Below are 27,490 nucleotides of genomic sequence, written 5' to 3' on the forward strand. Positions count from 1 at the left end.
GAAACCAAAGCAGGCTCAGGCTCCGAGCTGTCAGCACAGAGCCTGACATGGGGCTTGAACACACGAACCGTGAGATCATGACCTGAGCTGAAGTTGGCCGCTTAACCGACTGAGCCACCCAGGCGTCCCAATGTTGATGTTTTCTAACATGGCTTTTCTCAACACAACTGGGTTTTATTTCTCCACACAATTATTAATTAAATACAGGGAGGAAGTTTAACAGAAGTTGGATGTCTTTGGATGGCCTGACAAATTGGAAAAACTCAGTTTTCTCTGTGTCTTGAGTGAGGAAAACCCAGTCCTTCCTCGTGAATGTCCTTTACTCACACATAGAACAGGCACTTCTGTCACTTCTAGTTACCAGTCCTCTCCAGCATCACCAGGATGTCCTGTCATCCAACTCGGTTCTGACACTGTCCACCTGCGTGAGGATGAAGTCCCACGAGACTGCCCCCCACCTCCCTCGCCAGCTGCAAGTGCAGTTGTCCCTGCTCCTGACCTGCCGGGTCAGGGAGCAGAGGTTCCCATGACCCCCTCTTCAGGTTCAATTACTTTGTTAGAGCTGTTCACAGAACTCAGGAAACACATTTGCCAGTTGAAGGATGTGATAAGGGGTGGGGCAGGTCTGGGAGGGTCCCCTGCACAGGAGCCTCCACCACGTGGAGTTGGGGTGCGCCACCCTTTCAGTGTGGATGTGTTTACTCACTTGGAGGCTCTTGGGACCCTGCGCTACTGGGATTTATGGGGGCTTCCTCTCGTAGGCATGCCTGCGAGATAGACTAACTGCATTTCCAGCCCTTCTCCCCCTCTGGAGAATGGGATGGGAGGAAGGGGCTAACAGTTAACAAGCTTCCAATCATGGCAGGTCTTTCTGGGGGCCCGGGCCCCCCCCCAGGAGCCCCTAAGAGTTGCCTCAGAACAAAAGACATGCCTATCACCCAAGAAATTACAAGGGTTTCAGGAGCCTTCGGTCCACAGGGATAAAGGAAACATCTTCCTGCATCGAGGAGCGTCCAGGTGCTGTGACAGGACAGAGCAAGGCACCACTGGGCATCAAGTGGGGTCACAGTTGATGTGGGGCACAGGGGTGAAGGCAGCCCTCACGGGAGGGGGGGTCCCCTTGGTTCTGCGCAGGCCGACCTGGGGATGCTAAAGAGGTCAGAGCAGGCCCTGGAAGAGAGCCGTGAACATGGAAGCAGTCACAACTTCTGACACTGCTACAAACCTGCCTGGGAGGGGGGTCTGAGCTCCAAGTGCCTGGAGCACGGGGTGGAGGCTGGCTGTGCAGAGCTTGACTGTGTGCTGTAAGAGCTACAGGTTTGGTCTTCACCCCACTTCTGTCCAGAGCCCCAAACCCCCGCAGTCCCCTGATCTGTGGTAGAGGCGGACAGAGGCGTGTATACCCTGCTCCAAAGTGGGGGCAGTGCTGTGGGACTGAACCCTTAACCTGTGGGGTCTGCACAGACTCCTAGCACTTCATGTCAGAAGACGTACAAGTGAAGAAACCATTTTCTTCTCATGGCCGTGCCCTCCTGCCCCTTGGTGTGGGGTGCTGAGAAGTCGGAAGACCTGTGAAACGAGATACCATGTAGGCCTGGCCTGGAGCCCGAATGTCCCAGCTGCTCTGCAGACTTACTGTGCCTCTAATCGAGACTCCAGTGTTTCCTGGCACTCAGGAGCTGAATCTGGAGACCACACGGGAGAGTAAAGGGCTGAGGAACCCAAGGGACCCCTGGAGCAGGAAGAAGGGCCTGTCCCGGCAGAGGCTGGGTTTGCAGAAGCTCTGGAATCAGGGCACCGTGGCCAGCTCAGGGGCGGGCAGAAGTGTCCAGGGGAATGAGACAGCCGAGACAGAGCTCCATGGCTGGATGGGGCAGCCCTTTCTCAGATTTAGATCAGAAGGACACTGGCTTACATTCCCTATTGTTTTCAATGATATATAAAAACCCCTCTGAATCAATAAAAAAGAAAAACCAATACTTCACAGTGGAGGGGACGCCAATGAAAAGCCGGTCACTGCTGACAGGACAGATGCAGGCCAGCCTCAGTGCACACGTGACGGGGGTGGGGAGTCTGGGTGCATAGGGGCTGGGGTCTGGACGCCAAGGTCATTGCTATGGGCTGCAAGGGGGACGAGTGACCAGGCCCCTGGGAAGCACTAGGCATTGCCTGATAAAGCTGGATCCCTCACCCCCAGCCCCCAGCAGTTCTGTTCTGAGGCCCAATCCCTGGCAGATCTCCCGAGCCCCACGTGACCAGAGATGCATGGGGGTTGGCTGTAACGGAAGACGGGGGAGCATCCGAAATGCCTGCTGACAGGACAGGCAGGTCTCAGGACCCCTTCCTTCTCTTAAAAAGAACCGTAACGCCAAGAGCTTTGTGGGGTCATCTTTGGTCTTTGCTGTTCGACTTTCCACTGAGAACCAGCTTCCCTGGCTACAGGCAGGCTGTGCAGAGCCCATGAGCACTCAGGAACACCACGAGCCCACCTCTGTGTCCCTGAGCGCCTGGGGAAAGTCCAAGTGGAGACATGGCAGATCCAGTGGGAAATGCATTTTCACCTTTTGAGATGGATTCATGGGAGAAACCAAATTCTCAGAATTGTAGTATCCCTGGTTTTGGGGCCAGAGTCCCCGAGAGGCTGTTTTATTGCCACGGCCTCTGCAGAGGTCACGGTGCCGCTGCCAACACCGGTACCTGGGAGGTCCGAGTGATGGAGGCCCGGGCTGGCTCAGCCAGCAGCCCATGGTCTGCTCCCATGATTCCCTGGGCCCCTGAGCAGCTCTGGGTGAAGGTCTGTGCTGCCTCCTGGGTTTAATGTTCAGAGGACAAGGCAAGAAACACAGGAAAGAGGATGGGATGTGGCAGTTGGAGCTCAGGGATCCCCCGGAGCCAGGAGACACTTAACTTCACTCAGCGGGTGAACGGGGCCAACAGGGCTCGAGAGCTCCTGTCATGTCAGGAAAGAGGCCTTAGGTAGAGTCCACAGGCAAAGCTCCGAGCTGGGGCTGCAACTACCTCACGAGATGGGACGGGTGGGAGATGGCTGCTGTGGGTCACGTGACTGAGGTGGTCCTGGGCCTTGCGGCCACCCTAAGGGTCAGCCTTGTGTCTCCCCTCATGAAGGTACCAGGTCACAGCACTCTCGAGGGGTAAGTGGGGACCGAATCCAACAGGGTTCCTGTAGGAAGGAGGGTGAGGGGCATGCCCGCCCTGGGCCGCCTGGTTGATTTTCCTGCGCAGGCTGCACAGGCAGGAGAGAAGAATGCCTCTCACCTAAGGCAGAACCCCAGGCGGATGAAGTTCCTGTGCTCCACCTCTCCATTCTAAGAGTTTAGAACTATCTTATCTGCAATACTGAAAATAACATGTCTGCTGGCTTCCAAATGAAGACATGAGTGGACATTACTTTTTATACTTAGTCACTTCTGCAGCCCCACGGGGCAGTAGCAACCAGCAGAGCCCTCAGTTTGGTGGCCTGCCTGGTCCTCAGGGCCCGAAGGTGAGGGTCCATCTGCCCTCCACGTGGTGTCCCTGTGTGCTGGAGAGTCCCTCGGGTGCCACTCACATCTTGGGCCTCCAGCAGTCAGAAGAGGCCCCTGCTCAGGGGCTGGAGACTGGTCCCGGTGCGCCGGCTCAGCTCCTCGAGAACCTGCTTTTCCTTCTGGTACATCTGAAAGAAGGGAATGGAAAGTGACTGTGGACTGCCTCGTGGCCTGGCCCCAGGGGTGCCCTCTGGGGGAAGCCCATCCCCATGGCTGTGGCATGAGGAGCCTCTGCTGTGTGGACTCTCCCAGATTCAAAGCGCAGGACCTGGTTCTGCTCACCTTCACCCAGCACTGCACAGGGAGTATGGACATGCTGCCTGTGGGGTGATGGGTGGGGACAGCAGGAGGGACTGGGGGGCAGGGGCTGAAGTAGTAGCCCTGGGTAAAAGAAGATGAGTCCCTATTTGGAATTGCAGAACAGGCCAGACAAGTCAGTGGGGCCCAGGAAATGTGGGAGGGGGACACATGAGGACAGCCCCTCCTGGGGGAGAGGGTGGTCAGTGCTTGCAGGGGTGGGGGTGGTGTTGGTGGGGGGTGGGTGGGTGGGTGAGGAAGTCCCAGGAGGGCTGGGGTCCCTGCTGGCGGTGACAACACGGACTTTCCAAGATGCTGCCAGAGGGGGGCGAATGGGCCTCATCGGGGTCAGTCTATGACTTGGAGGGGTGTGGCCACAGGCGACCCAGCCTGAGATAGACTGGATGTGAGGACAACTGTATCAAGGACTCTTGTTAATTGAAAAGTTTTTTGATGCCTTCCAGAGAACCCAATTATTTGACTACAAATATAATGTGAGCTTATTAAAAACAACATGTACATATACCAGCACACAACCTTATACATGGGGTAGATACACTGGCACTTCTGAAGGATACGAATGGCTAAGTAACTTCACCCGATAGGTCCCTATCAGACGCCTGCATGATTTGAGTTCCCAACTGATCAAGAACATCACAATTTCTCTTGTAAAGATTTTTTAACTTTAAGCCATTAGAGTTTTATAGAACTTACAGAATTTGGTCTCTCTATTCAGTCGTTCCTTTCAACAGTGAATAAGTAATACAGTTAGTAGCACTGGGAGAGCCCGATATTTTAAACACTGCTAGTCTTTTTTTTGTGAAATAAGCCTTTATAAAATTCCTTAATTTACTGCCTTTGTGTTTTGTTTTGTTTTGTTTTCCAAATCTGGTCTTCATACTTGACTGCAGGAGATAGCTAGGCAGCCCCGGTTCTTGGTGTGCCCTCTTGTGCATATGGTGGAGGACTGGAGGACAGCTCCTACCTTCTGCCATTCAGCCTCCGTGCTGTGTGTGAAGCCCAGCAGGTGACAGAGCCCATGGGTGGCAGTCACCTGTCAGAAAAATTAAAAAGCTGTTTCACGGACTGATCACGAGCAGGCCACGTGCCAGAGGAGGAGGAGCAGGGAAGGAAGGGAGAACTCAGCCCATGCGTGGTGGGAGGTTAGGAACCCAGGGGTGGAGGGTACCTGGGGCTGGGAGTGGTGCCTACGTGCAGTGGAGTGCCGGCCAGGAGGAGAGTGGCCGGCCTAGCCCTGTCGTGGGGGGATGAGGGCGGTGGGAGCGGCGGGCCGGCCCTCCCCTGCAGGCACTGGATCTCTGGGGTGTGGCAGGGGGTGCCGGAAGTGGATGCCCACCGCGGCCTGTGGGGTGCATGGCTGCCGGCCGCAGAGACCCTGGAGCCGAACCCCGTGCTGAGCAGTCCTGTCTGTGCCAGGGCTCCTGCTCCCAGAAAGTCCACCCCCACCCCAGAAAGCAGGCCCCCAACACCTGTCACAATGGCTCTTGCTGGGAAGCTGTGCTTCAAGTCACACAGAAGCTCCAGGATCCCCTAGAGATAATTCAGGGGCTGCCTGGTCAAAGAAGAACACCTCAATCGAATCCATGAGGAAGTTAAAACCACCCCTCCTTTCTTTTGCATCCAGTTGAGGAGAGTGGGATCCGGAAGGTCCTAGAGGCTACAATCCCATCTACTTTGACAGTTCTGTAAGGAGCTTATTCAGCAGGTCTGAGTTAGCTACACAGCCTGCTGAGCTCCAGAGGTAAAAGGGAAAAACAAGGCTGTTTCCGGGAGCTTCTGACATGTTTCCTGTCCTCTCCTCTCACCCAACACTGCTCGGCTTAGGCTCTTCCCTCTCTCTGCCAGATGACGAGAGAGGGTACAGCCCCTACTCGTAGGTCTCCCTCCCCCAATAATCCTTGTCCCACACGGGAGGCAGTGCGGGTGCCAGCGTCCCACCCATGACCTCTTCCCAGGCCCGGGGCAAAGGACACGGCTGTGGCATCAGGGGCCAGCACTCATTCCCACTTACGGTAAGGACGTCATAGTAATCCTCATTCCCTTTGCATTGCTGGAAGATATACTCCACTCCTAGGAAAATGTCACCCAAATTGTAGTCATCTGGAAAATCAGGCTGGGGAAGTTCACCTGCTTTTACATTCTATAAATGAGGAAAGACAGATTCGGAGAGCACGACCTCAGGAACACTAACCCGACAACAGGCCTACACATTTCATTCTGGAAGACCCCTACTCATCAGTCCCAAGGCAGGTGAGGAGTGGGGGAACCACAGTAGAGCCACTGTTTACGAGTGACTTCAGATGTTTCTGATGTGGAGAACAAAGGCAAAAAAAAATTTCCTTACAACTTACAGCCCATTGACAGTCCCTTGAAACGGGCAGAGTGACTTTCCTCTATGAGCTCAGCTGCCTCCATGATGACACTTTGCTAGGGGCAAAAGGCAACCTTAGCCTGACCCCCCAGGATCCTGTAAGCCTTCTTTAAACATATAGAAACTCCTTTAGAGGGGGGCCCGGATGCCTCAGTTTGTTAAGCGTCTGACTTAGCTCAGATCATGATCTCGCGGCTCGTGAGTTTGAGCCCTGCGTCGGGCTCTGTGCTGACAGCCCAGAGCCTGGAGCCTGCTTTGGATTCTGTGTCTTCCTCTTTCTCTGCCCTTCTCCCGCTTGTACTCTGTCTCTCAAAAATAAATAAACGTTAAAAAAAAAAAAAAAAGGAAATTCCTTTGGAAACTTCCTTCATCTCTAGTCCCCAAGATATAGGTTAGCCATCATCCTCCAAGCATATGGTCCCCTGATATACATTTGAAGGGTCTCGTAAGTAAGGTTTTACAAGACAGAAGTAAATTAACTTCTTCTTACAATAGCTAACTCCCTCAGGGCTCTGGAAACCTTGTTTCCTAATTTCCTTGGAGGTTTCCGCTGTCCCTGACCCTCTCCTGACTTGAAAGTGTAAAATCAGTGACTCCTCACAACCCCAGTGCAGCTCTTCCTGCCCACGGGTCATGTCCCTGTGCTTTAATAAAACTACCTTTTTTGCACCAAAGATGCCTCAAGAATTCTTTCTTGGCCGTCAGCTCTGAACCCCAACATTCCCACATCTTTTCCACCTTGTTAAAGGAGTTACTTTCCTTCTTTCATCCTTTCCAGTGCACAATCACACAAATCCACATCAGTCCAATTTTGTATTTCTGTTCTGTTTGTTATTTTGTCCTAAACAATCTTCTACATCTTCCTACATAAAACCAAAAAACCCCCAGTCTATTAATCTGAGGCCTGTTCACACTAAGCTAGTCACGTGTGGATGGGTATTTAGGGTGTTTCCTCCCAATCAGGAAAAAAAATCAAGTGAACATTTAAAATTTTTATAACATTTTGTCTTCTTCCTTTTCTTGCTTTACCCTCCTTAAATGTGACACTAGTGGATTAAAGAGTACACATATGTTTCAAATGCTCTTGGAGTATATTGCCAAATTGCTTTCCAAAAAGGTCTGGATGCTGCTACTGATAATGGCTTTGAATGAGTCATTTCATGATGCAGCTCATAACCTAATCACTATCTTTTATTGTTGAAAATATTTTTTCAGGGGCACCTGGGTGGCTCAGTTGGTTAAGCGTCCAACTTTGGCTCAGGTCATGATCTCACGGTTCGTGGGTTTGAGCCCCTCATCTGGCTCGGTGCTGACAGCTCGGGGCCTGGAGCCTCTTTGAATTCTGTGTCTCCCTCTCTCTCTGCCCCTCCCATACTTGTATTCTCTCTCTCAAAAATAAACACTTAAAAAAAGAAGAAAATATTTCTTCAGTGTTATTTTACATTTTCAGTGAAAATTTCAGTGTTATTAAAATTTTTCAACCCTACCATACTTGTTACTGAATCACACAGTTGCAGAAGCACTCACTCCCCTTCAAACTCACTGACGGTCTTCTGAAGGATGGCACCAATCGCTTTTTCTCCCTGGGTGATGGGTATTGGTCAATAGGGGCTGGTCATGCTGCACTCTACTCATGTGTACACTTTTTTTTTTTTTTTTTAATGGTTATGATTTTGAGAGAGAGTGCAAGCAGGGGAGGGGCAGAGAGAGAGGGAGACACAGAGAGAGGAGAATCCCAAGCAGACTCATGCTTGTCAGCACAGTGCCCAAAGAGGGACCCTAACTCACAGACCCATGAGATCATGACTTGAGCCAAAACAAAGAGCCAGACACTTAACTGACTGAGCCGCCCAGGCTCCCCTCATGTGTATATTTTAAAGTTCTCTCTCTTTTTTTTTCAAGTTTATTTATTTACTTAGAGATAGAGTGAGAGCAGGGGAGGGGCAGAGAGAGAGAGAGAGAGAGAATCCCAAGCAGTCTCCACATGGCGAGATCTTGACCTGAGCCAAAATCAAGAGTTGGACTCTTAACGGACTAAGCCACCCAGGTGCCCCTATTTTAAAGTTTCCAAAATAAAACTTAAAAATCAGAGTATTTACATCAGAAGGTGGGCCAGACAAGAGGAGAATACTTTTTACCTCATGAAATGGAAAGGAAAGCACATCTGTTGGCAGATTTTTCTCTCTGTAGATTTTATTAATGTGCTGAATACTCTTGTTGTCAACACAGATGATCGCCAGGTCAAATTTCTGCACCCCTAATATACTCCTCACAATCTCCAACTTCTTGCGAAGAGGCGCTCTCCTGATGGGGACAGCTCGTTGCAGATTTCTAAGCACCAAACTCATTTTCAGAACAACATGCCCTTTAAAAATGTTTAAAAAGGAGCCTGTGGCAAAGTTTAAAAGAACACAAATCAGTAATTGAAAGTGGCAATAAATTCTATAAAATTCTATAAAAACACATACAGACCTCACATCATTTTATTTTGTGAAACTCACTGAAAAATTTAAGGGGATTTACATTTTACCATAAGAAAGATACAAAAATGAAGGAATATAATAGGAAGTCCTAGAGTCAGGCCTGCCAGAATGGAACAGCAGGTAGGAAATTAGGACCTGTAGTCAGGAAGGGGTCATTAATAATGAAACCGGGTTGGGGCGCGGGTGAGGAGGTGGAGGAAGAATACGGTGAGTTGTGAGGTGGTGTGGGGTTGTACAGGATGGGGGGAGAGGGAGGTGTAGGGTGCTATAGGGTGAGGGGGAGTGGGGAGGTGTGGGGTGAGGGGAGGGGAGGTGTGGGATCATATGGGGGGGAGCGTGGGAGGGTGCTATGGAGAGGTGTGTGTGAGCGGAGGGGGGGAGGGGTAGGGCCGAAGGGCGTGAGTCCTAGGGGGACGGCGGGGTGGGGGGTGGGGTGGTCGGGGGGGGGGGTGGGTCGGGGGCTTCCCAAGGGACCACTCAGCGTGGCACCGAGGCTCCGAACGCAGGCTACGGGCAGCACGCGGGGTGCGAACGACGCCCCACTTTAGAGAGAAAGCCACCGGCTCACGTACCAGGTTCGAAGCCAAGGGGGCCCCGTTGACATCCCGTGCGCCGGAAGCCCTCAGGCCTTCCGGCTGGAGGGCGGAACCAGAGTGTGGCGGAGTCAGTGTGGGGCCGAGCCGCTTGGAAGGGCCGGAAGTTGGTCCGTTGCGTTTTCTTTCCGCAGCGCGCAGCGAAGGCCTGGCTCCGGCGGCTGCGATCCGTGTCTGCGCCTCCAGCCGGGCGCCGAGGGGCCCCGGGGCGGCGGCAGGCGGCGGGTCTCCGAGTCCCTGAGCCGGATGGTGAGCGCGGCGCGGGGCCCGACCTGGGTGGAGGCCGCTTCCTTCCCCTGCGCCATCTCCCCGCCCCGCCACCGCGCCCCTGTAGTCCGCCGAGCGGGCCTGGGGCGCGGGCGGCCGCCGAGGGCCGGGGGCGGGACTTTTCTGGTTGCGCGGCATCCGTTCCCGGCCCTTCTCGGGTCTGGGGGCGGCCTCTCTGCGGGGCACTCGTCCTTTGAGCCGGTTTCTGGGTCATCGCAGGTATGGCAACACAATTTATTTCTGTATCTGGGAAGAACATTTAGTGTTCTGGTTGCTGGGAGAAAATTAGAAAACACTGCAACACTAATGTTCTTAACAGCGTTACACTGTAGCTTTCTGGCTATGGAGATTGGAATAAGTTTGGAGAAACTCCTCTCTTTAAAAGTGTGACTACATTCGTTTTCTTGTTGTTATTTGAGTTTTTTCGTGAACTTACCAATTCAGAAAATGATTTGAATTTTTCCTTAGTCTGAAGCATCACGCTTCAATCTCCAGTAACGAAGTAATTTATTTCTCCATCCTCTACTCCAGCCCTCCCCACAAACCCCCCACTGGCTCTCAGAAAATAATACCTAACCCTTTGATTTGCCCAGTTTTCCATTATTCTTAGAGTGTGACATGTGATTAAAAATTATCTTCTTAGTCTTCCAGCAGGACATAGCTGTGATGATCTCAATTTTTGTCTTCCAGCTTATTGTGAAGATGAGGGTGGCTTCCTAGTTGAACAGACTGTTCAAAGAAGAGAACAACTTGTGTACACATAGTATTCACTACCTTGGATCAGAAGATGAACCCAACCAATCCTTTCAGTGGGCAGCAGCCTGGGGTTTTTCCAGCATCTTCCAGTAGTTCCATAGGAACATTTCAGGCTAAGCCGCCATTTCGATTTGGTCAGCCCTCGCCTTTCGGACAAAGCAATACGTTATCTGGGAAAACGTCAGGATTTTCACAGGTATCCAGCTTTCCAACATCTTCGGGAGTAAGTCATTCTTCTTCAGCACAAACATTAGGATTTTCCCAGACCTCAAATGTTGGACTGTTTTCAGGACTTGAACACACTCCAGCCTTTGTAGCTGCCTCTGGGCCTTCAAGTTCGTGTGTGCCTGGAAACCCAGGATTTAGTTTTAAATCATCCAACTTTGGGACTTTCCCAAGTACTTCTACATTTGGACCAGAAACTGGAGAAATAACAAGCTCTGGTTTTGGGAAAACAGAATTTAGCTTTAAACCTCTGGAAAATTCAGTGTTCAGACCAATATTGGGGGCTGAATCTGAGCCTGAGAAAACTCAGAGTCAAATTACTTCTGGATTTTTCACATTTTCTCACCCCATTAGTAGCGGACCTGGGGGACTGGCACCATTTTCTTTTTCTCAGGTGACAAGTACAGCTAGCAATTCAAATTTCACCTTTTCAAAACCAGTTAACAGTAATAATTCATCATCTGCCTTTGCCTCTGCTTTGTCAAACCAAAATGTAGAGGAAGAGAAGAGAGGCCCTAAATCACTATTTGGAAGTTCTAATAGTAGCTTCACTAGCTTCCCCATATCTTCAGGGTCTCTGGGAGAACCCTACCCGGTTAGCAAAACCGGGGTCAGACAAGGATGTGAAGAAGGTATATCCCAAATGGAGCCACTTCCCAGCCTCATGAAAGGACTGAAAAGGAAGGAGGACCAGGATCGCTCCCCAAGGAGGCATGGCCATGATGGAGCAGAAGATGTGGACGCTCTGTCTAGGGGAGATCATCCCCCAGATAAACGACCTGTCCGCCTGAATCGACCCCGGGGAGGCACCTTGTTTGGTCGAACGATACAGGATGTCTTCAAAAGCAATAAAGAAGTAGGTCGTCTTGGCAACAAGGAATCTAAAAAGGAAGTTGGTTGTACTGAGTCCGCGGAAAATGACCCTGTGGCCATCCCAGGAGGGAGTCAGTCTTCCTCAGCACTTTCCCGGCTCCCAGGTGTGAAGGAGGAGGAAACTGAAAGTAGAGATAAAAAAGAAGGTGAGCTCTAAAAATGTGTGCCATCCAGTAAATGCTGCTGGCTTGTTGTTGGTAAATTTCCCTGAGTCTTAGTTTAATGTTTCTGGTAAGTTTCCTGTAAACATTAGGAATTCTAACATAGGAAGAAAATGTCTTGTATCTATAAACATTTACTTTGCTCTTACATAGTTGGTGCTTCCTATTTGAGATGTGACATCTGCTACGTTTTTGTGCCCGTTCTCTTATCCCTAGATTCTCTAAGAGGAACACCTGGGCGTCAAAGTAAAAGAAGCGAGAGCACAGACAGTCTTGGAGGCTTGTCTCCTGCTGAAATCACAGCTATCCAGTGCAAGAACATCCCTGACTATCTCAACGACAGAACCATTTTGGAGAAACACTTTGGTAAAATTGCTAAAGTGCAGCGCATCTATACCAGGCGCAGCAAAAAGCTTGCCGTGGTATATTTTTTTGATCATGTGAGTATTTCCAACAAATTTAATGTGAGTGAGAAAAAGTTCGAGTGACCTTTGTCACTTTAAAATCTATTTTTTCTTTATTTTATTTTTTAACTTTTTTTAATGTTCAGTGTGAGCAGCGGTTGGGGGGCAGAGAGAGAGGGAGACACAGAATCCAAGGCAGGTGCCAGGCTCCAAGCTGTCAGGAGCCCGATCTGGGGCTCGAACCCACGAACTGTGAGATCATGACCTGAGCTGAAGTTGGATGCTTAACCAACTGAGCCACCCAGGTGCCCCATTAAAACTTATATTTTAATCTATCGCTTACTTGCTAGAATGGGCAAGCACTCAGATATCTTATTCTCAACTTGGCTCTATAATCACATAGCATTTTTTCAAAATTGAGTTTTCTTGTTTGTTTCTGATTTTCTTTTATTTGGTCGTAGTACATAATCACTGTAAACATTCCAACAATACAGAAAAAATCCCCATGTAATCCTATCCTCCAGGATAACTGACATTACTTATCTGGTTTATACCTTGACTTTAAATATGTATATAAGCACACATATGCATGACGCATTAGTTGTAGGGTGTATGCATACGGGGATTGTTCACACTATGTTGCGTTATGTTTTTATTATTTCTGAATTTTCTTGTGGGGAAAAAGTACTTTAGAGTTTGTAAAGTGGAAAGCATGTTTTCATACTTCTTTTAAGTGATGATGTAGGGGAAAAACCAAATGAATATGAATATTTGAAATGAACTATGAATATTTTAGTTAATATCATTGTAAACACATAGTCACGTTGTTTTTACACAAATGGGATCATGCTGCATATACTGTTTGCTTATGTTTTCAGGTTGTAATCTTTAGTATTTTCTGAAATTAATAAATAGCCTAATTAGAAGAGGATTGTTAAGTGCTGTATGGCATTCTGTCCTGTTTACTTACCTGGTTAATTTTCTATTTGTGGACATTTTGTACATGTATTTCTGATTGGTTTACATCCTTTGTTTAAATTCCTGAGAGTAGAAGTTCTGTGCCAAAATACTTCCATAGCTTTAGAGTTTTTGCTGTTTGCTCCTTTCTTTCTTTCTTTTTTTCTTTCATTTCAGTGGCATTAATTACATTCAGAGTGTTGTACCACCATCACCATTATCTATTTCTAGAACTTTGTCATCATCCCAAACAGTAACCCTAACCGCTAAGTAGTATTTTCCCATTTCTTCCTTCCCCAAGCCCTTGGTGACCTTTAATCTACTTTCTATCTCTCTAAATTTGCCTATTCTAGAAATTACATTTATGTGGGATCACAGTATTTGTCCTGCTTATTTTGGTCAGCATCACGTTTTCAATGTTTGTGTGGTTGTACTTTATTCCTTTTATGGATGAATAATAATTCCATTGTGTAGATGTATTTTTCTTTATTAACCTGTCGATGGACAGAGGCTGTTTCTGTTTTTTGGCTATTTTGAATAATGCTTCTGTGAACAGGTGTGCAAATATTTCCTATCATTCTCTTGGGTATACACTTAAAGTAGAAGTGCTGGGTCATATGCCTCGTTTTTGTTTTGTTTTTGAAGGTATTTGACTATTGAGATGTACTTTTCTAGCTGAACTCTAAAAAAATATTTATGAAATAGGTGTGTAAATACATTGTTGTAGGAAGTAGTTCATTGATACATACAATTCTGAGGTCTCCTGATTACCCTCATCTCTCCTGTTACCTGGGAGCAAGCACGGTTACCTAGTATGATGTGTATTTTTCTAGACCTTTTCATAGGTTTGTCTATGGGTATACTAAAACGTACTTGATTTTGCAATAAAATGTATCCCACGTGTGTCATTCTCTTTTTTTTGTCTTTAAGTGTGACTTGGCAATCTTTCCAATACCGTATGTATTTACTGTATTACTGTACGTGTAATCAGATGGTGAGAGTCACCTCACCGAATGCCAACAAGGCTAATCTGTGGGTTCTATCACAGTAAAGTCATTACTTTCAAAAAGGAGAGGAGCAAATCCATGCCTGTGAGACAGGTAGGAGAGGCGAGGACTGTGGCTGCTGTGACTGGAGGCAGACTGCGTGGTCAGAACATGTAGTGGGTGGAGGCTTCGCTCTGTACAAAACTGTACAAATTCTGCTACTGCATTTGAAGTTTTAATTTCATTTCCTTTGGTCTGACGTCCTCATACGTTGTGGTATGGACTGTTTTCCTAGGCATCTGCAGCCCTGGCTAGGAAGAAGGGGAAAAGTCTGCATAAGGACATGGCTGTCTTTTGGCACAAGAAGAAACTGAGTGAGTTCCCAGTTACTCCCGGTGCGGGTTCCAGTGCTCTGCATGGACTGCCCACTGAGCTTTCCCCAGCACCAGGGCGGGGCTGGCTGTCCGTGGATCCTGTGTCTCAGAGTGTTTCTTTGGGCTGCTTTGGAATCTCCCGTAACAATTAGGAGAGTATTACTTTTTCAAACACAAGTAAAATCCAGTGTCAGACTTGTGGTTCATAAACTCTGTGCTCTTGTGTCCTCAGGTCCCAATAAGAAGCCCTTTTCCCTGAAGGAGAAGAAGCCAGGTGACGGTGAAACTGGCCAGGGCCCGGAGGACGCATCCTTTCAGCACTCCCCTCTTAGCAAGCCTGTGGGGAGGGCTGCAGCTGTCAGCCTCCTGAGTAAAAGGTGCGGCTGGTTCTTTCTGAGGACTGTTGGACACGGTGGCGTGTGGGTTCCTTGACTTCTGTGCCCTTGATGGCAGTCATGCCAGAGCATGGCTGGGAAGTGGGTGATACGCTGACCCTTGAGGAGGGTTTCATGGGGAATGGGGGCCTGGGAGAGGGAGAGTAGGACATGGCGAGAGGGCAAGGGGGAGACGGCCACTGGGCTCGTCCCATTCAGTTCCATGCCCCATGCTGTTGTACTCAGTATATAAGAAGCAACTTGTTCCCTTGAGAGGTCTAATTGGCTGTAATAACCAAGTTTTCCTAGTAGCTACTTCTAGCAATTTCCCGTATGACCTTCTGTAGGTCTAGCTTATCATGGTGAGGCGGTCTTCCTTTTGGCCACATTATAGCTGGGGAACTATACAAGTGTACAGCCCTCAGGCCAGAGTGGGGACATGGTGTGTGCCTCACACGGCCTCAGTGGATATCCGTTCGCAAAGCCTCCCTCCCCAGCCCCCTTTCCGCATGATCCTCTCTTCCTTCCACAGAGCGGGCTGCTGCTCTTTAGTCCTTGGTGTATTTTGGTCAGCGTATCATTTCCTTACTTTCATTTTACAGTTAGCATTTTAGTTGCTGATTTGCTTTTGATTTTTCTCTTCTCCCTCAGCCAGTCACATCTTCAACATTCGAGTTCCCAGAGTGTTGAAAGCCAGGTAGAAAATGGGGAAGCTGGGAAGCAGTGTTCATGTCTTTTTAGTACATCCTTCTGCGGGAATGAAGTTATGTGTGAAAACATGTAGACACACAATTTCTTCATGGTGTAAAAGTGGTTTTTCCCCCCAGGCTGAATTTCATTTTTTTGAGATAGAAATATGCAGAAGTTCATTTCACATGTTTAAATGGGCTCCTCTCATTTTTAGAAAGTATGGAATGTTTCAAAATTTGAAAATCACAGTGAAAAATAATAACACCTTTACACTTCTCATTAGGATCATCATCGTCTCCTGTTAGTGATTTTAGTTTCAGTTTTGGAGGAGCAGAAAATCTTGAATAAGGAAAGCATCCGGAAGCGGAAATGACAGAAATGCTTGATGGATACAAGACCCTTAATGTGTTACTTTGTTTGTAGCTCTCCCGTGAAGAAGCCAAGTCTTCTAAAGACCCATCAGTTTGAGGGAGACCCTTTTGATTCGGGCTCTGAGGGCTCCGAGGGTCTTGGGCCATGTGTGTCATCTCTTAGCGCCCTGATAGGCACCGTGGCTGAGACATCTGAGGAGAAGTACCGCTTGCTTGACCAGAGGGACAGGATCATGCGACAAGGTATTGTGGGTGCATCTCAGCAGAGGTTCAGAGACCTCGCTAAGGTCATGATAAGGTCATTCTGGGAGCTGTGAGGAGGGAGTGACTGCTGTCTGTGGAGGCTCACTGACATTGAGCCTTAGGCCTCCGATGCGCCGCATGTAACTTTGTTGTTTACTAGTTTCCCAAGAAGGTGAGCATAGATGTAGATGTAATGCAGATATGTCTTTATTTATTTTTTTAAACATTTATTCACTTTTGAGAGATAGAGACGGCGTGGGAGTAGAGGGACAGAGAGAGAGGGAGGCACAGAATCCAAAGCATGCTCCAGGCCCAGAGCTGTCAGCACAGAACCTGATGTGGGCTCGAACCCACGAACCGTGAGATCATGACCTGAGCCGAAGTTGGACGCTTAACCAACTGAGCCACCCAGGAGCCCCTTGAATTTTATTTGGGAGAAAATCTATAAACCATTTTTTAAAATTAAACATTTTAAAGGGCAGTTTTTAGACATTTAGAAAGCACATATTAAACACAAATCAAAATGTTTTGTTTGACAGAAATCCCCACAAATAAAACTAAGAAAAGTCAACCCAGGGGAAAAATCTGTAACTCATATCATAAAGGGCTGATTTCTCTGATACAGAAAGAACTGTGGAAATCAGTGTGAAAAAGACTAGCCCTTGGGGGGCGCCTGGGTGGCCTAGTTGGTTAGGCATCCAACTCTTGATTTCAGTTCAGGTCATGATCTCATAGTTTGTGGTTTCGAACCCCGCGTCAGGCTCTGCGATGACAGTGTGGAGCCTGCTTGGAATCCCCCCCCCCCCCCCGCCCCTCCCATGCTCATGCCCACTCGCATGTGCTTTTTTTTTTTTTTTAATCATTTATTTTTGAGAGCGAGAACACGAGCAGGAGCGGGACAGAGAGAGAGGGAGCCAAGCAGCCAAGCACGCTCTGCACTGTCAGCACAAAGCCCAATGTGTAGCCCGAACCCCTGAACCATGAGATTATGACCTGAGCTGAAGTCAGACGCTCAGCCAGCTGAGCCACCCAGGTGCCCTCTCTTTCTCTCTCTCTCTCTCTCTCTCTCTCTCTCAAAAAAAAAAAGAAAAAAAAGACTAACTCAATAGAGAAATGAGTAGGTGGTCAGAAGAGTTATAGAAAAGAAAGTATACCTGACCCTTGACCAACACAAGGTCAGGGGTGCGGTCTCCCTTGTAGTTGGAAAATCCACATATGATTTTTGACTCCCCAAATGCTTACCTGCCTATAGGCTACTGTTGACTGGAAGCCTTACTGATAACAAAAACAGTCGATTAGTACGTGCTTAGTGTGTTATGTGTTTTATATACTGCATTCTAATAGTAAAGTAAGCTAAAGAAAAACATTATTAAAAAAATCTTCAGGAAGAGAAAGTACATTTATAGTATTGTAGATGTAAGTGGACCCGTGCAGTTCACACCCGTGTGGTTCAAGGGTCAGCTGTGTCACCAGTTGGCTCTTAAACATAGGGAAAGTTGCCCACGCCCTCCCACAGCGATGCACCTCCCAGAGTGGCATCTCCGTATTGTGCCCTGATGCTGTGTCCTTGGGCAGGCTGGGGATGGCTGCACTCCTGTGGAGGAGGGAGAGTTGGCAGTATCTTTTAGCCTTAGGAAAGCCTGTGCCTTTCACCCAGCAGCTCGTGTGCAGGAATCTGTCCCATGGACAGTACCACACATATGTTTGTGTGTGAGATTCACACATAGGTTGTTTGTGATGGCAAAGATTGGGAATCGATTGTCCACATAGCAGGATTCTAAACAGCCTGGAGGAAGATTAGGCTTTGTTTATGGAAAAATATGAAGATTTATTGTGAACTGATAAAAACATAGTGTGGTAAGTATGTAGTGTGCTACCATTTGTGTATAAATAAGGGTAGGAAGTGTGTGTGTGTCCATACGCATGTGAGTGTGCTTGCATACGTGTGCATAAAATAGTTGTGCAGATGTGAAAGGATCTGTTCATGTTGACTCAGGAGGAAAGTGGGGGGGATTTTATGTAGGACGTTTTAATACCTTTGGAGTGTGATCTGTGTATATATATTAGCTATTTAAAAAGTAAGTATTCTATTAACTTTTCAAAAATATGTGTGGGGCACCTGGGTGGCTTGTTCAGTTGAGTTGACCCTTGATTTTGGCTCAGATCATGATCTCCTGGTTCGTGAGTTCAAGCCCCGCATTGGGCTCTGTGCTGACGGTGCCGGGCCTGCTTGGGATTCTCTTTTTTTCCTCTCTTTATCTCTCTCCTGCTCGTTCTTCCCCCCAAAAATAAGTAAACTTAAAAAAAAAATATATGTGCAACGAGCACAAATGAAAAAGTATTTGTGTTTTTCTTTGCGAAGTTTTTTTGAAATTAGATTTTAGCTGTAGGATTTTCCTTTTTTTACAAGCTGTGAATAAGTGGAATAATCACAGTGCCTCCTTAACATGGTAATAAAAGCTGCTGTCACGCATCATGTCATTGACACGGTGATTTTTTGTTGTTGAAACCCAGGAACGGAATTTTTGTATTCCAAATAGAATTAGTAGGTATTTAAATTTTTCAGAATAAAAATAAGATGTGTATATGTAAAAAGAATATTTTTTAATATTTATTTTAGAGGGGGAGGGAGAGAGAGAGTGTGAGGCGAGAAGGGGCAGAGAGAGAGAGGGAGACAGAATCTGAAGCAGGTTCCAGGCTCTGAGCTGTCAGCACAGAGCCTGATGCGGGGCTCGGACCCACAAACCGTGAGATCATGACCTGAGCCAAAGTCCAGGGCTTAACTGACTGAACCTGTATGTTTTGAGCTGTGAAGTTGTTGCATTCCATTTCGTTTAAAAGATACTTTTGTAAGAAATTGTATGGAAGGTAATAATTTATTCACTTCAGGACCGGGGTACATTCTCTTAGGTGAATCCTGTTAAAGACATGCTGGAAAAAAGTGATGAAATACTGAGTTTTAGAGTACTAGTGTATTTTGAATATTTACAGTTAACAAATTGATCTTTTTAACAAACATATTGCAGCATGACTATCTTTGAATTCATTACCAGAGCCATGAACAGCTACGTGTGCCCCCTGCCTGTAGGGTGCAGTGAGAATCTGTGGCTGTTGCAGGGGGGATGAGGCCTCCTCAGGGGTCTTCATGGGCCTGGATGCCCTGGTGCCTGATGTGATAGGCCATGCTTTCTTTTTTCTAGGCCCAGCATTTGATTTGATTTGATTTGATTTATTGTATTGTATTGTGTTTTTATGTATTTTATTTTATTTTACTTTACTTTTTACTCTGCTTTATTTTAAAATGTTTATTTTGAGAGAGAGAGAGAATGAGGGAGGGGCAGAAAGAGGGGGAGAGAGAACCCAAAGCAGGCTCCAGGTTCTGAGCTGTTAACACAGAACCCGACGCAGGGCTCAAACTCACGAACTGTGAGATCATGACCTGAGCTGAAGTTGGACACTTAACCGACTGAGACACCCAGGCACTCCATAGGCCCACCATTTAAAACATATTTCTTTTACTTTGTAATTTGCAGTGTTTGCCTTTCTTTTTTTCTTTTTCTTTTTCTTTTTATCATCATAAAGACACACTTCTCTGGGTTCCTAGTAACTGTGTGATACGTTCTTATTTTTTACTTGTCATCATTTAGCTCGGGTAAAAAGAACTGACCTGGACAAAGCAAGAACTTTTGTTGGAACGTGCCCAGATATGTGTCCTGAGAAGGAGCGGTACATGCGGGAGACCCGGAGCCAGCTGAGCGTGTTTGAAGTGGTCCCAGGGACTGATCAGGTGGAGCCCCATGTCCTCCTGGGGTTGCTCTCTAGGCTGTTGTCCATATTTAAATCATCAGGGTGGAGGTGGGATACACGGGGGGGGGACTTTTTTGTGATTTTTGTATATATTGGTATTTGGTTTGGGTGTTTACCTTTTTAGAGGGTAGTGGGGATGTGCTCTTAATGTTCATATTAAATTGTTTTTATTGTGAGGTGTACACTAAACAATCCTATATGAGGTGACCGGACCCCATGGTTCTCTATAGATGTAGATAGGAGATTTGCTTCACAAATCTTTTTTCTTTTCACAATTTTATTAGTACCCCTTTTAAAAAATTTTGTTTTTAAAAATTTATTTATTTTGAGAGAGAGAGAGAGAGAGAGATGGGGAGAGAATCCCAAGCAGACTCTATACTGTTAGCACAGAGCCTGATGCTGGGCTTAAACCCACAAACCACAAGATTATAACCTGAGCTGAAATCAAGAGTCAGACACTTAGCCGACTGAGTCACCCAGGCGCCCCGTATTCCTACCCTTTTCTATGTATGTGTTTTACATGCTTGAGATTATCCTCTAGATGCAATTCTGTGTGAATATTTTTCACTTAAAATTATATTGTGAGTGTTTTGATAAACTCAGCATTATTTATTTTTATTTTAGAGAGTGCGTGAGAATGGGGGAAAGGGCAGAGAGAGAAAGAAAATAGGCTTTGTGCTGTCAGTGCAGAGCCCAGTGTGGGGCTCTGTCCCACAACCCTGGGATCATGATTTGATCCGAGATCAAGAGTCAGATGCTCAGCTGACGGAGCCACCCAGGCGTAACTCAGCATGTTTTAAATGACAGCCTGTTAATTGATTTATGTAACTGTTAAAACTTACCGTTTTGCAATCACTAGATAGGCTGTTTCTAATATTTAAATTTTATTAATGATTCTACTGGGCATGTTGTGTATAATGAATCTAAAGTATTTAGGTTATTTCCTTCTGATAGATCCTAAGAATTAAATTACTACATCAGACGGTATGACCTTTTTTCAAGGTCCTGAACATATGTATGTCAATGCATGTTCCCAAACTGTTTCTCAGAAATCACCATTTTAGATCCTTTGTCAATTTTTTTTTTTAAACGTTTATTTATTATTGAGAGACAGAGTGTGAACAGGGGAGGGGCAGAGAGAGAGGGAGACAGAATCTGAAGCAGCTCCAGGCTCTGAGCTGTCAGCACAGAGCCCGACGTGGGCCTCGAACTAACAGACTCCAAGGTCATGACCGGAGCTGAAGTTGGACGCTTAACTGGCTGAGCCACCCAGGCACCCCAATCCTTTGTCAATTTAAAAAAAAAATTTAAGTTTTTGTTAATTTCTCTTCGTTAATTTTGCTTATAGGTGTCTCCTCTGTTGGCTGTTTTTTTTTTTTTTTTTTTTTTTAAGATTTTATTTTTAAGTAATCCCTGCATCCAGTGTGGGGCTTGAGCTTATAACCGTGAGACTGAGAGTTGCATGCTGTCATCATCATCTCTGCATCACAGCAGAGGCTCCTGCCCCAGGGGACAATGATGGCAGCTTGAGGTGGATGCCTGGGGCTCAGTCTGTGGACATCTGGGCTTCTGCCTTTGGCCATGTGTCTTCAGCCTCCTTTTGCAGGTGGGACAGCTCCAGGCCTTTGTGTGCAGCTGTGCAGCCCCCATGAGCCCCCCTGCTGCTGTCTCCATTTCCTTTCTAATCCATGTAGACTTACTTTGGTGTTTGAGTGTGGCTAAATTATGTTAAAATGCTTCAGAGTCCCTTAACGTGTCACACCTCTGCCCTTGGGGCCATGCACATGTATCTCTACTTCTATTTCCCGCCCCCCCCCCTTTTTTTTAAGATTTTATTTTTAAGTATTCTCTACACCCAGTGTGGGGCTCGAACTCAGAACCTTGAGATCAAGAGTTGCCTGCTCCACCGACTGAGCCAGGCATGTGCCCCCACTTATATTCCTTCTGCTTCTTCACTCCTTGTCATATTTGCCAAAAACAAGTTTCTCATTTGTTTTTGAATTTTGGTCATTACTTTCAAACAGAAATTTTACATTTGAATATTGTATTCTGTAGTTTTGATCTCGTATGAGTTTGTGGGTGATTTTCCCCTTCATTTTAAGGCACAGCTGTGGGGAAGCTGGCCCAGCACCTGACACACAGGTTTGTTCCCACTCTGTGTCCTCAGGTGGATCACGCAGCAGCCGTGAAGGAGTACAGCCGCTCCTCTGCTGATCAGGAAGAGCCCCTGCCGCATGAGCTTCGGCCCTCGGCAGTGCTCAGCAGGACCATGGACTACTTGGTGACCCAGATCATGGACCAGAAGGAGGGCAGTCTGCGGGACTGGTACGACTTCGTGTGGAACCGCACACGGGGCATTCGGAAGGTATCAGTCACTTTCGATCAGGAAACTAGAAAATGCATGTGAATTCCAGAGTTGAAGGGAGAGTTCTCATTTTACTCATCTGTGTAAAAGAATATGCTGTATTTAAAATTATTACAGGGTGTCTGGGTGGGTCAGTTGGTTGAGCATCTGACTCTTAATTTTGGCTTAGGTCATGATCTCACAGTTCGTGGGTTCGAGCCCCACGTCAGGCCATGTGCTGACAGCATGGAGCCTGCCTGGGATTCTCTCTCTCCCCCTGTGTCTGTTCTCCCCTGTTCATGCACACGCACATACTCTCTTTCTCTCAAATAAACATTAAAAACATAGTAAATCGGGGCGCCTGGGTGGCGCAGTCGGTTAAGCGTCCGACTTCAGCCAGGTCATGATCTCGCGGTCCCGGAGTTCGAGCCCGGCGTCGGGCTCTGGGCTGATGGCTCAGAGCCTGGAGCCTGTTTCCGATTCTGTGTCTCCCTCTCTCTCTGCCCCTCCCCCGTTCATGCTCTGTCTCTCTCTGTCCCAAAAAATAAATAAACGTTGAAAAAAAAAATTAAAAAAAAAAAAAAAAACATAGTAAATCATTACAAAGTCCTTTTAAAATGTGCTTCATGCACTTTGTTTCAAATTGATGAGAGAAATTCAGGTAATCCTAATTTTTCTCACATTTGGTTCTCTCTGCATGGAAATAGGTGTATGAGATCTGTGTGTATAGGAGACACGTATGTACGTAAGGTGTGTGGATGAGGTGTGTGCGTGTATAATACTCCCTCTCGTTCATGGCCAGGACATCACACAGCAGCACTTGTGTGACCCTGTGACGGTATCCCTGATTGAGAAGTGTACTCGGTTCCATATCCACTGTGCTCACTTCATGTGTGAGGAGCCCATGTCCTCTTTTGATGCCAAGATCAACAATGAGAACATGACCAAGTGCCTTCAGAGTCTGAAGGAGATGTACCAGGACCTAAGAAACAAGGGTGTGTTCTGTGCCAGCGAAGCAGAGTTCCAGGGCTACAATGTTCTGCTCAATCTCAATAAGGGGGACATCCTAAGGTAAATTTTCAGTCAGAAACTAACCTAAGTTGTCTGGAAAAGCAGCGTTTAAACAGGAAGAGAGCTGTTAGGGTTCATGGCAGCTGGCAGTGCAGAGTCTGTCTGGTGTTGAGTGTGGGCTTGACAGTAAGCAGCCTGGGCTGGGCTGTGTGCTCTGTTGAGCGGAGGCGCAGGGGGCCCCAGGACAGGGCTGTGCTGACGGCGGCAGTCAGAGTAGGCCCCAGATCCTTTGTGAGAACAGTTTCTCTTTGTCAGTGAGAAGACGAGGAAGGAATCTGCCTGAACAGAAGAGGCAAATGAGGGAGGACAGGGAAGCCCAGGGCGCCCTGTCAAGAGCTGTCAGCAGTTTGCTGTGTCCAGGCGTGTTTCCTGTTACATATGTCCACACACGCCTCCTCAAAGAACTAAGTGATAGGAGAGGAAAAAATTGTGGGAAACGAATGTTTGTAGGGGGATATTAAGAAAGAATGAACTTTAAATACTGATCTGCTACACAGGTGGACATTTATAGGAGAAAACACAGCAGAATCCCCTGAGTCTCTGTCCCTGTTGTTGGTCAACCGGACTTGGTGACAGCCAGTGACTCCTTTATTTCCGAGACTCTCTTATTTATGCTGAATCTGTTTTTTAGCTTACTGTTTTCCCTAAGAACCTTGTTAAACAATACTGAAATGTGTTACTGATTTTTAGTTTTAAAATTCAGTCCCAGAGATAAACTGGTTATGGAAAACGGAAGTGTGGTCTTTTCATGGATGACAGGTGCCTTTCTTCTCTTGAGTGACTCAGTCAGCTGTTCACTTACATAGCAAAGTTAGGTTTTGTTTAGACATCATCATTGTGAAAACAGCTTGCAGTCATTTGGCATTAAAGTAACTCTTTGATAATCCTTAAATTGATTATTACGTGAATTTGTTTATTTACCATCTTTTTAGAGAACACCATTGTTCCCAATCTAGTCCAAGAGTGGCAGCTTCGAAATTACTAATCTAACAGAGTGGCACGTGTCACCCACCATTAAGTCCCTTTTTCTCCATATGGTTGAAATCTTTGTTTTTTTAAATCACATCTGGTTTTCATGGAAATTTTGTCTAATTAAAAATAAAATTCTAATCTCTTTATCTCCTTTAATTGACAGAGAAGTACAACAGTTCCATCCTGCTGTTAGAAATTCCTCCGAAGTGAAATTTGCTGTTCAGGCTTTTGCTGCATTGAACAGTAATAATTTTGTGAGATTTTTCAAACTGGTCCAATCGGCTTCTTATCTGAACGCATGTCTTTTACATTGTTACTTTAATCAGGTGAGTAACGTAGCTGTACTTGAAGAATTGAAAGAAAGCAGATTGTTACTTTTGATACTTAAGTGTTTCTCTATTCTGAGAACATTTCAGCAGGTCCTGGGCTGACTCTTGTGTAACCCTCTCGCGCTAGCCCTCTGAGGGGGTTACTGGGGTACCTTGTTTTACAGGGGTTGGCGCCATTGACTACTGACGGAAAAGGCTGTGCAGTGGAATATACTATTGTTAGGTTCAGATCAGACAAATTTCTTTAGAGTGATATGACTTGAGGGCGCCTGGGTGGCTCAGTTGGTTAAGCATCTGACTTTGGCTCGGGTCATGATCTCATGGTTCATGAGTTTAAATCCTGAATGGGGTGAGCACGAGCCCCGCTTCAGGTGAGTCCCACTTCCCCCCTCCTCCCTTTCTCTCTCTCCCTTGTGGGATTCTCTTATTCTATCATTTCCTCTTTTTCTCTCTCTCCCTCTCTCTCTCTATGCCCTTGCTCACATGCTCCCTTTCTCAATAAAAAAAAATATATATGACTTGAGTTCAGCATTATTATCATTCACGGAAACTGAAAATCAAAAATTGCACATGCAAAATCCCTAACTTAAAAATCTTAAGTGTTATTTTTGGAATGAACGTGATGATGCTAAATTCGTCCCAATAAATATCTTGAGGGCCTGTTCTTTGTTGAGTACTGTGCTGTGCCTTGGGGTTACAAACCTGGGGAAGACTGGTCTCTTACCTGGTGCTTTACACAGAGCTTGAATGCCAGAAATTCCTCAAGTCAGGTCTTCAGCCCCAGCCCTGACAGCAGACACACTGTGCTGCCCCCTAGCTGTGAGGGGTCTGCTTGGTGGGGAGGACGCTGCTTGGGGTGGGGGTGTCTCAGGATGTGACCAGCTGGTTCTGTGACTCCAGGTTATTTTTCTTTGGTCACACATCAAGTTCAGTGATAAACAGTGACTAAGCCCATGGTCTTAGTCCAGGCAAACGGTCTTGTGCAAGTCTGCTCACTGTCATGTCTGACAGTTGCCAACAGAACCGAAATTCTGGAACAAATGAAAAGATTTTAAACAACATGCTACTTGTGGAACTCTGCACATGCAACAAATAAAGCTGATAATTAATACTTTGAAATGATTATTTAACATTAGGATGTTGGCCATTTGTTCCCATTTTAATAACTTTGAGCAAAAAGACATCTAAGTGCTTTTTCTTTAGAGAAATAGTGTGTTTGACGTGGTCCCATAGGGTTCTTCCTTGTTCACCTCCACCTGCTGTGACTCTTCCAGTCCCTTCAACCCCAGCACACTCCTGCCACAGGGCCTTTGCACTTGCTGTTCCTGCTGCTGTTCTTTCTCCTTACAGAGACATATGGCACCTTCTGGTGTTCTTGGTTGCCACCATCTCAGCAGGGCCCACCCTGCCCGCCTGCCCTTCTCCCCTGCCTTCTTTCCTTGGTTGCACTGTCACCATTACATGTGCTGTGTGTTTCACAGATTCATCTTGTTCATCGTCGGTCTCTCCCTGGCATGCCAGTGATTGGGGCAGGGATTTTGTTTTGTGCATTGTTGTGTGCTCAGCAGTAACCATGCCAGGTGCAAAGTAAACACTGGATAAATACTGGTAGGGTTAAAGAGCGCTGCAAGGGGAAGCAAGGGGTCACCCAGAGTCCTAGCGCCCACACGTACACATGTAATTTTTGTTAGCACTTTCCCTTTTTTTTCTTTTTTTTTCTAAAGCACTTGTTACAAATTTCGTGTCATTTATGCATTTTTCTGTTTCACTCCATCATCTCTGTGGTAATTTTTATTGCCACACAGCTTTTTGTCAAGTGGAGGATGCATAGTTGACTTTCCACATGACCTGTTTGTTGATGGACAATTTGTTTCCTAGGGTTTCTTTTTTTGTTTTTGTTTTTGTTTGTTTTATTTATTTTTGAGAGAACACAAGTAGGGGAGGGGCGGGGGGGGGAGAGGATCAGAAGCAGGCTTTGCGCTCACAGAGCCCGATGTGGGTCTTGAACTCACGAACTGAGATCATGATCGGAGCTGAAATCACATGCTCAGTCGACTGAGCCACTGATGGTGCCCTGTCTTCTAGGGTTTCTTTTAATTAAAGCCTTCATGGCCTGACTTTTCCTGTGTCTGAGACTGATTGCTTCGCTTGCATTTCTGGTTATCTTCTGCTGAGCAAATTCCCTGCTGATTGCTAAGCCGAGGCTCCTTAGTGCCAGATTGCTTTCCAGAGGGACTAGAGCAGGACGCTGTGCCCTATGCTGGCAATTCTGTGGCTATGGGATAACTGGCCCCTTGACCCTGTAGTGATTCATCTTGTCTCTTCAGATCCGCAAGGATGCTCTCCGGGCGCTCAACATAGCGTACACCGTGAGCACGCAGCGCTCCACCGTCTTTCCCCTAGATGGCGTGGTGCGCATGCTGCTCTTCAGAGATTGTGAGGAGGCCACAGACTTCCTGAACTACCACGGTCTCACTGTCTCTGATGGGTAAGAGCAGAGAGGTGACCTCTCTTTGTTTTTGTTTTCGTTTTTTTGTTTGTTTTTAATTCTGATGAGGGTCTGGGAAGTGCCAGCTACATGCCAGGCCCCAGAGGGCACATTCCACATGCTGCCTCCCCGGGGTGCAGGTGAAATCAGCGAGGCTCAGAATGGCTGGGGAGCATCCTCAGGTCACACGCTGCTCGTCAGTGGATTGGAGTTCAGACCCATTTCTTTGCAACTCCAGAATCAGGGTTTTTCACGCGTTACTGAAGATCCTACAGGTAAAGGTTAGGGTCTTTCTTCTTCTGTTTCTTGAAGATGACTGCTGCTGGCCCCTGACTGACCACTACCCACCTCTGGTGGTCCAGACAGGCACCAATGGGCCAGGCCAGGGGCTCCTCCAGTGCTTGGAGTCAGTGTTTTGAGAACCTTATGAAACTCGTGGACCCTCTCCCAGAAAATGGCACCATAATGTGCACCATTTACTCACGTGC

At 46.9% G+C, this 27,490-nt stretch overlaps 2 protein-coding genes across 8 annotated transcripts in view; one reads left to right on the forward strand and one right to left on the reverse strand.

The window, feature by feature from the left end:
* Nucleotides 1-7: 7 nt before the first annotated feature.
* YBEY (ybeY metalloendoribonuclease) lies at nt 8-9,440 on the reverse strand. Of its 3 annotated transcripts, none has more exons than XM_047846849.1 (6): nt 9,290-9,417; nt 8,373-8,623; nt 5,875-6,003; nt 4,828-4,896; nt 3,569-3,673; nt 8-1,170 (listed from the first exon to the last, which is right to left on the reverse strand). In XM_047846849.1, exons 2-5 carry the CDS (start codon nt 8,580-8,582, stop codon nt 3,587-3,589), a joined length of 495 nt encoding a protein of 164 aa, XP_047702805.1. In that variant the 5' UTR covers nt 8,583-8,623; nt 9,290-9,417; the 3' UTR covers nt 8-1,170; nt 3,569-3,586. The 3 variants fall into 3 exon arrangements, with proteins under 3 accessions (XP_047702805.1, XP_047702804.1, XP_047702807.1); XM_047846848.1 differs by having other exon boundaries at nt 8-1,569; XM_047846851.1 differs by having other exon boundaries at nt 8-3,673; nt 9,290-9,440.
* MCM3AP (minichromosome maintenance complex component 3 associated protein) overlaps nt 9,426-27,490 on the forward strand; it is a 55,797-nt gene continuing 37,732 nt past the window's right edge. For 4 of the 5 annotated variants that reach the window (XM_047846846.1, XM_047846843.1, XM_047846845.1 and 1 more), the window contains exons 1-11: nt 9,465-9,796; nt 10,268-11,577; nt 11,809-12,032; nt 14,235-14,313; nt 14,546-14,690; nt 15,801-15,991; nt 19,639-19,778; nt 21,966-22,163; nt 22,945-23,213; nt 24,349-24,511; nt 26,842-27,002. In XM_047846846.1, coding sequence (XP_047702802.1) covers nt 10,365-11,577; nt 11,809-12,032; nt 14,235-14,313; nt 14,546-14,690; nt 15,801-15,991; nt 19,639-19,778; nt 21,966-22,163; nt 22,945-23,213; nt 24,349-24,511; nt 26,842-27,002 — 2,783 coding nt within the window. In that variant the 5' untranslated portion in view covers nt 9,465-9,796; nt 10,268-10,364. Of the gene's footprint in view, nt 9,797-10,267; nt 11,578-11,808; nt 12,033-14,234; nt 14,314-14,545; nt 14,691-15,800; nt 15,992-19,638; nt 19,779-21,965; nt 22,164-22,944; nt 23,214-24,348; nt 24,512-26,841; nt 27,003-27,490 lie in introns of all 5 variants that reach the window. The other variant, XM_047846844.1, reaches the window with a different exon arrangement.

This window comes from Prionailurus viverrinus, unplaced genomic scaffold (genome assembly GCF_022837055.1).
Source record: "Prionailurus viverrinus isolate Anna unplaced genomic scaffold, UM_Priviv_1.0 scaffold_42, whole genome shotgun sequence".
Taxonomy (NCBI): domain Eukaryota; kingdom Metazoa; phylum Chordata; class Mammalia; order Carnivora; family Felidae; genus Prionailurus; species Prionailurus viverrinus.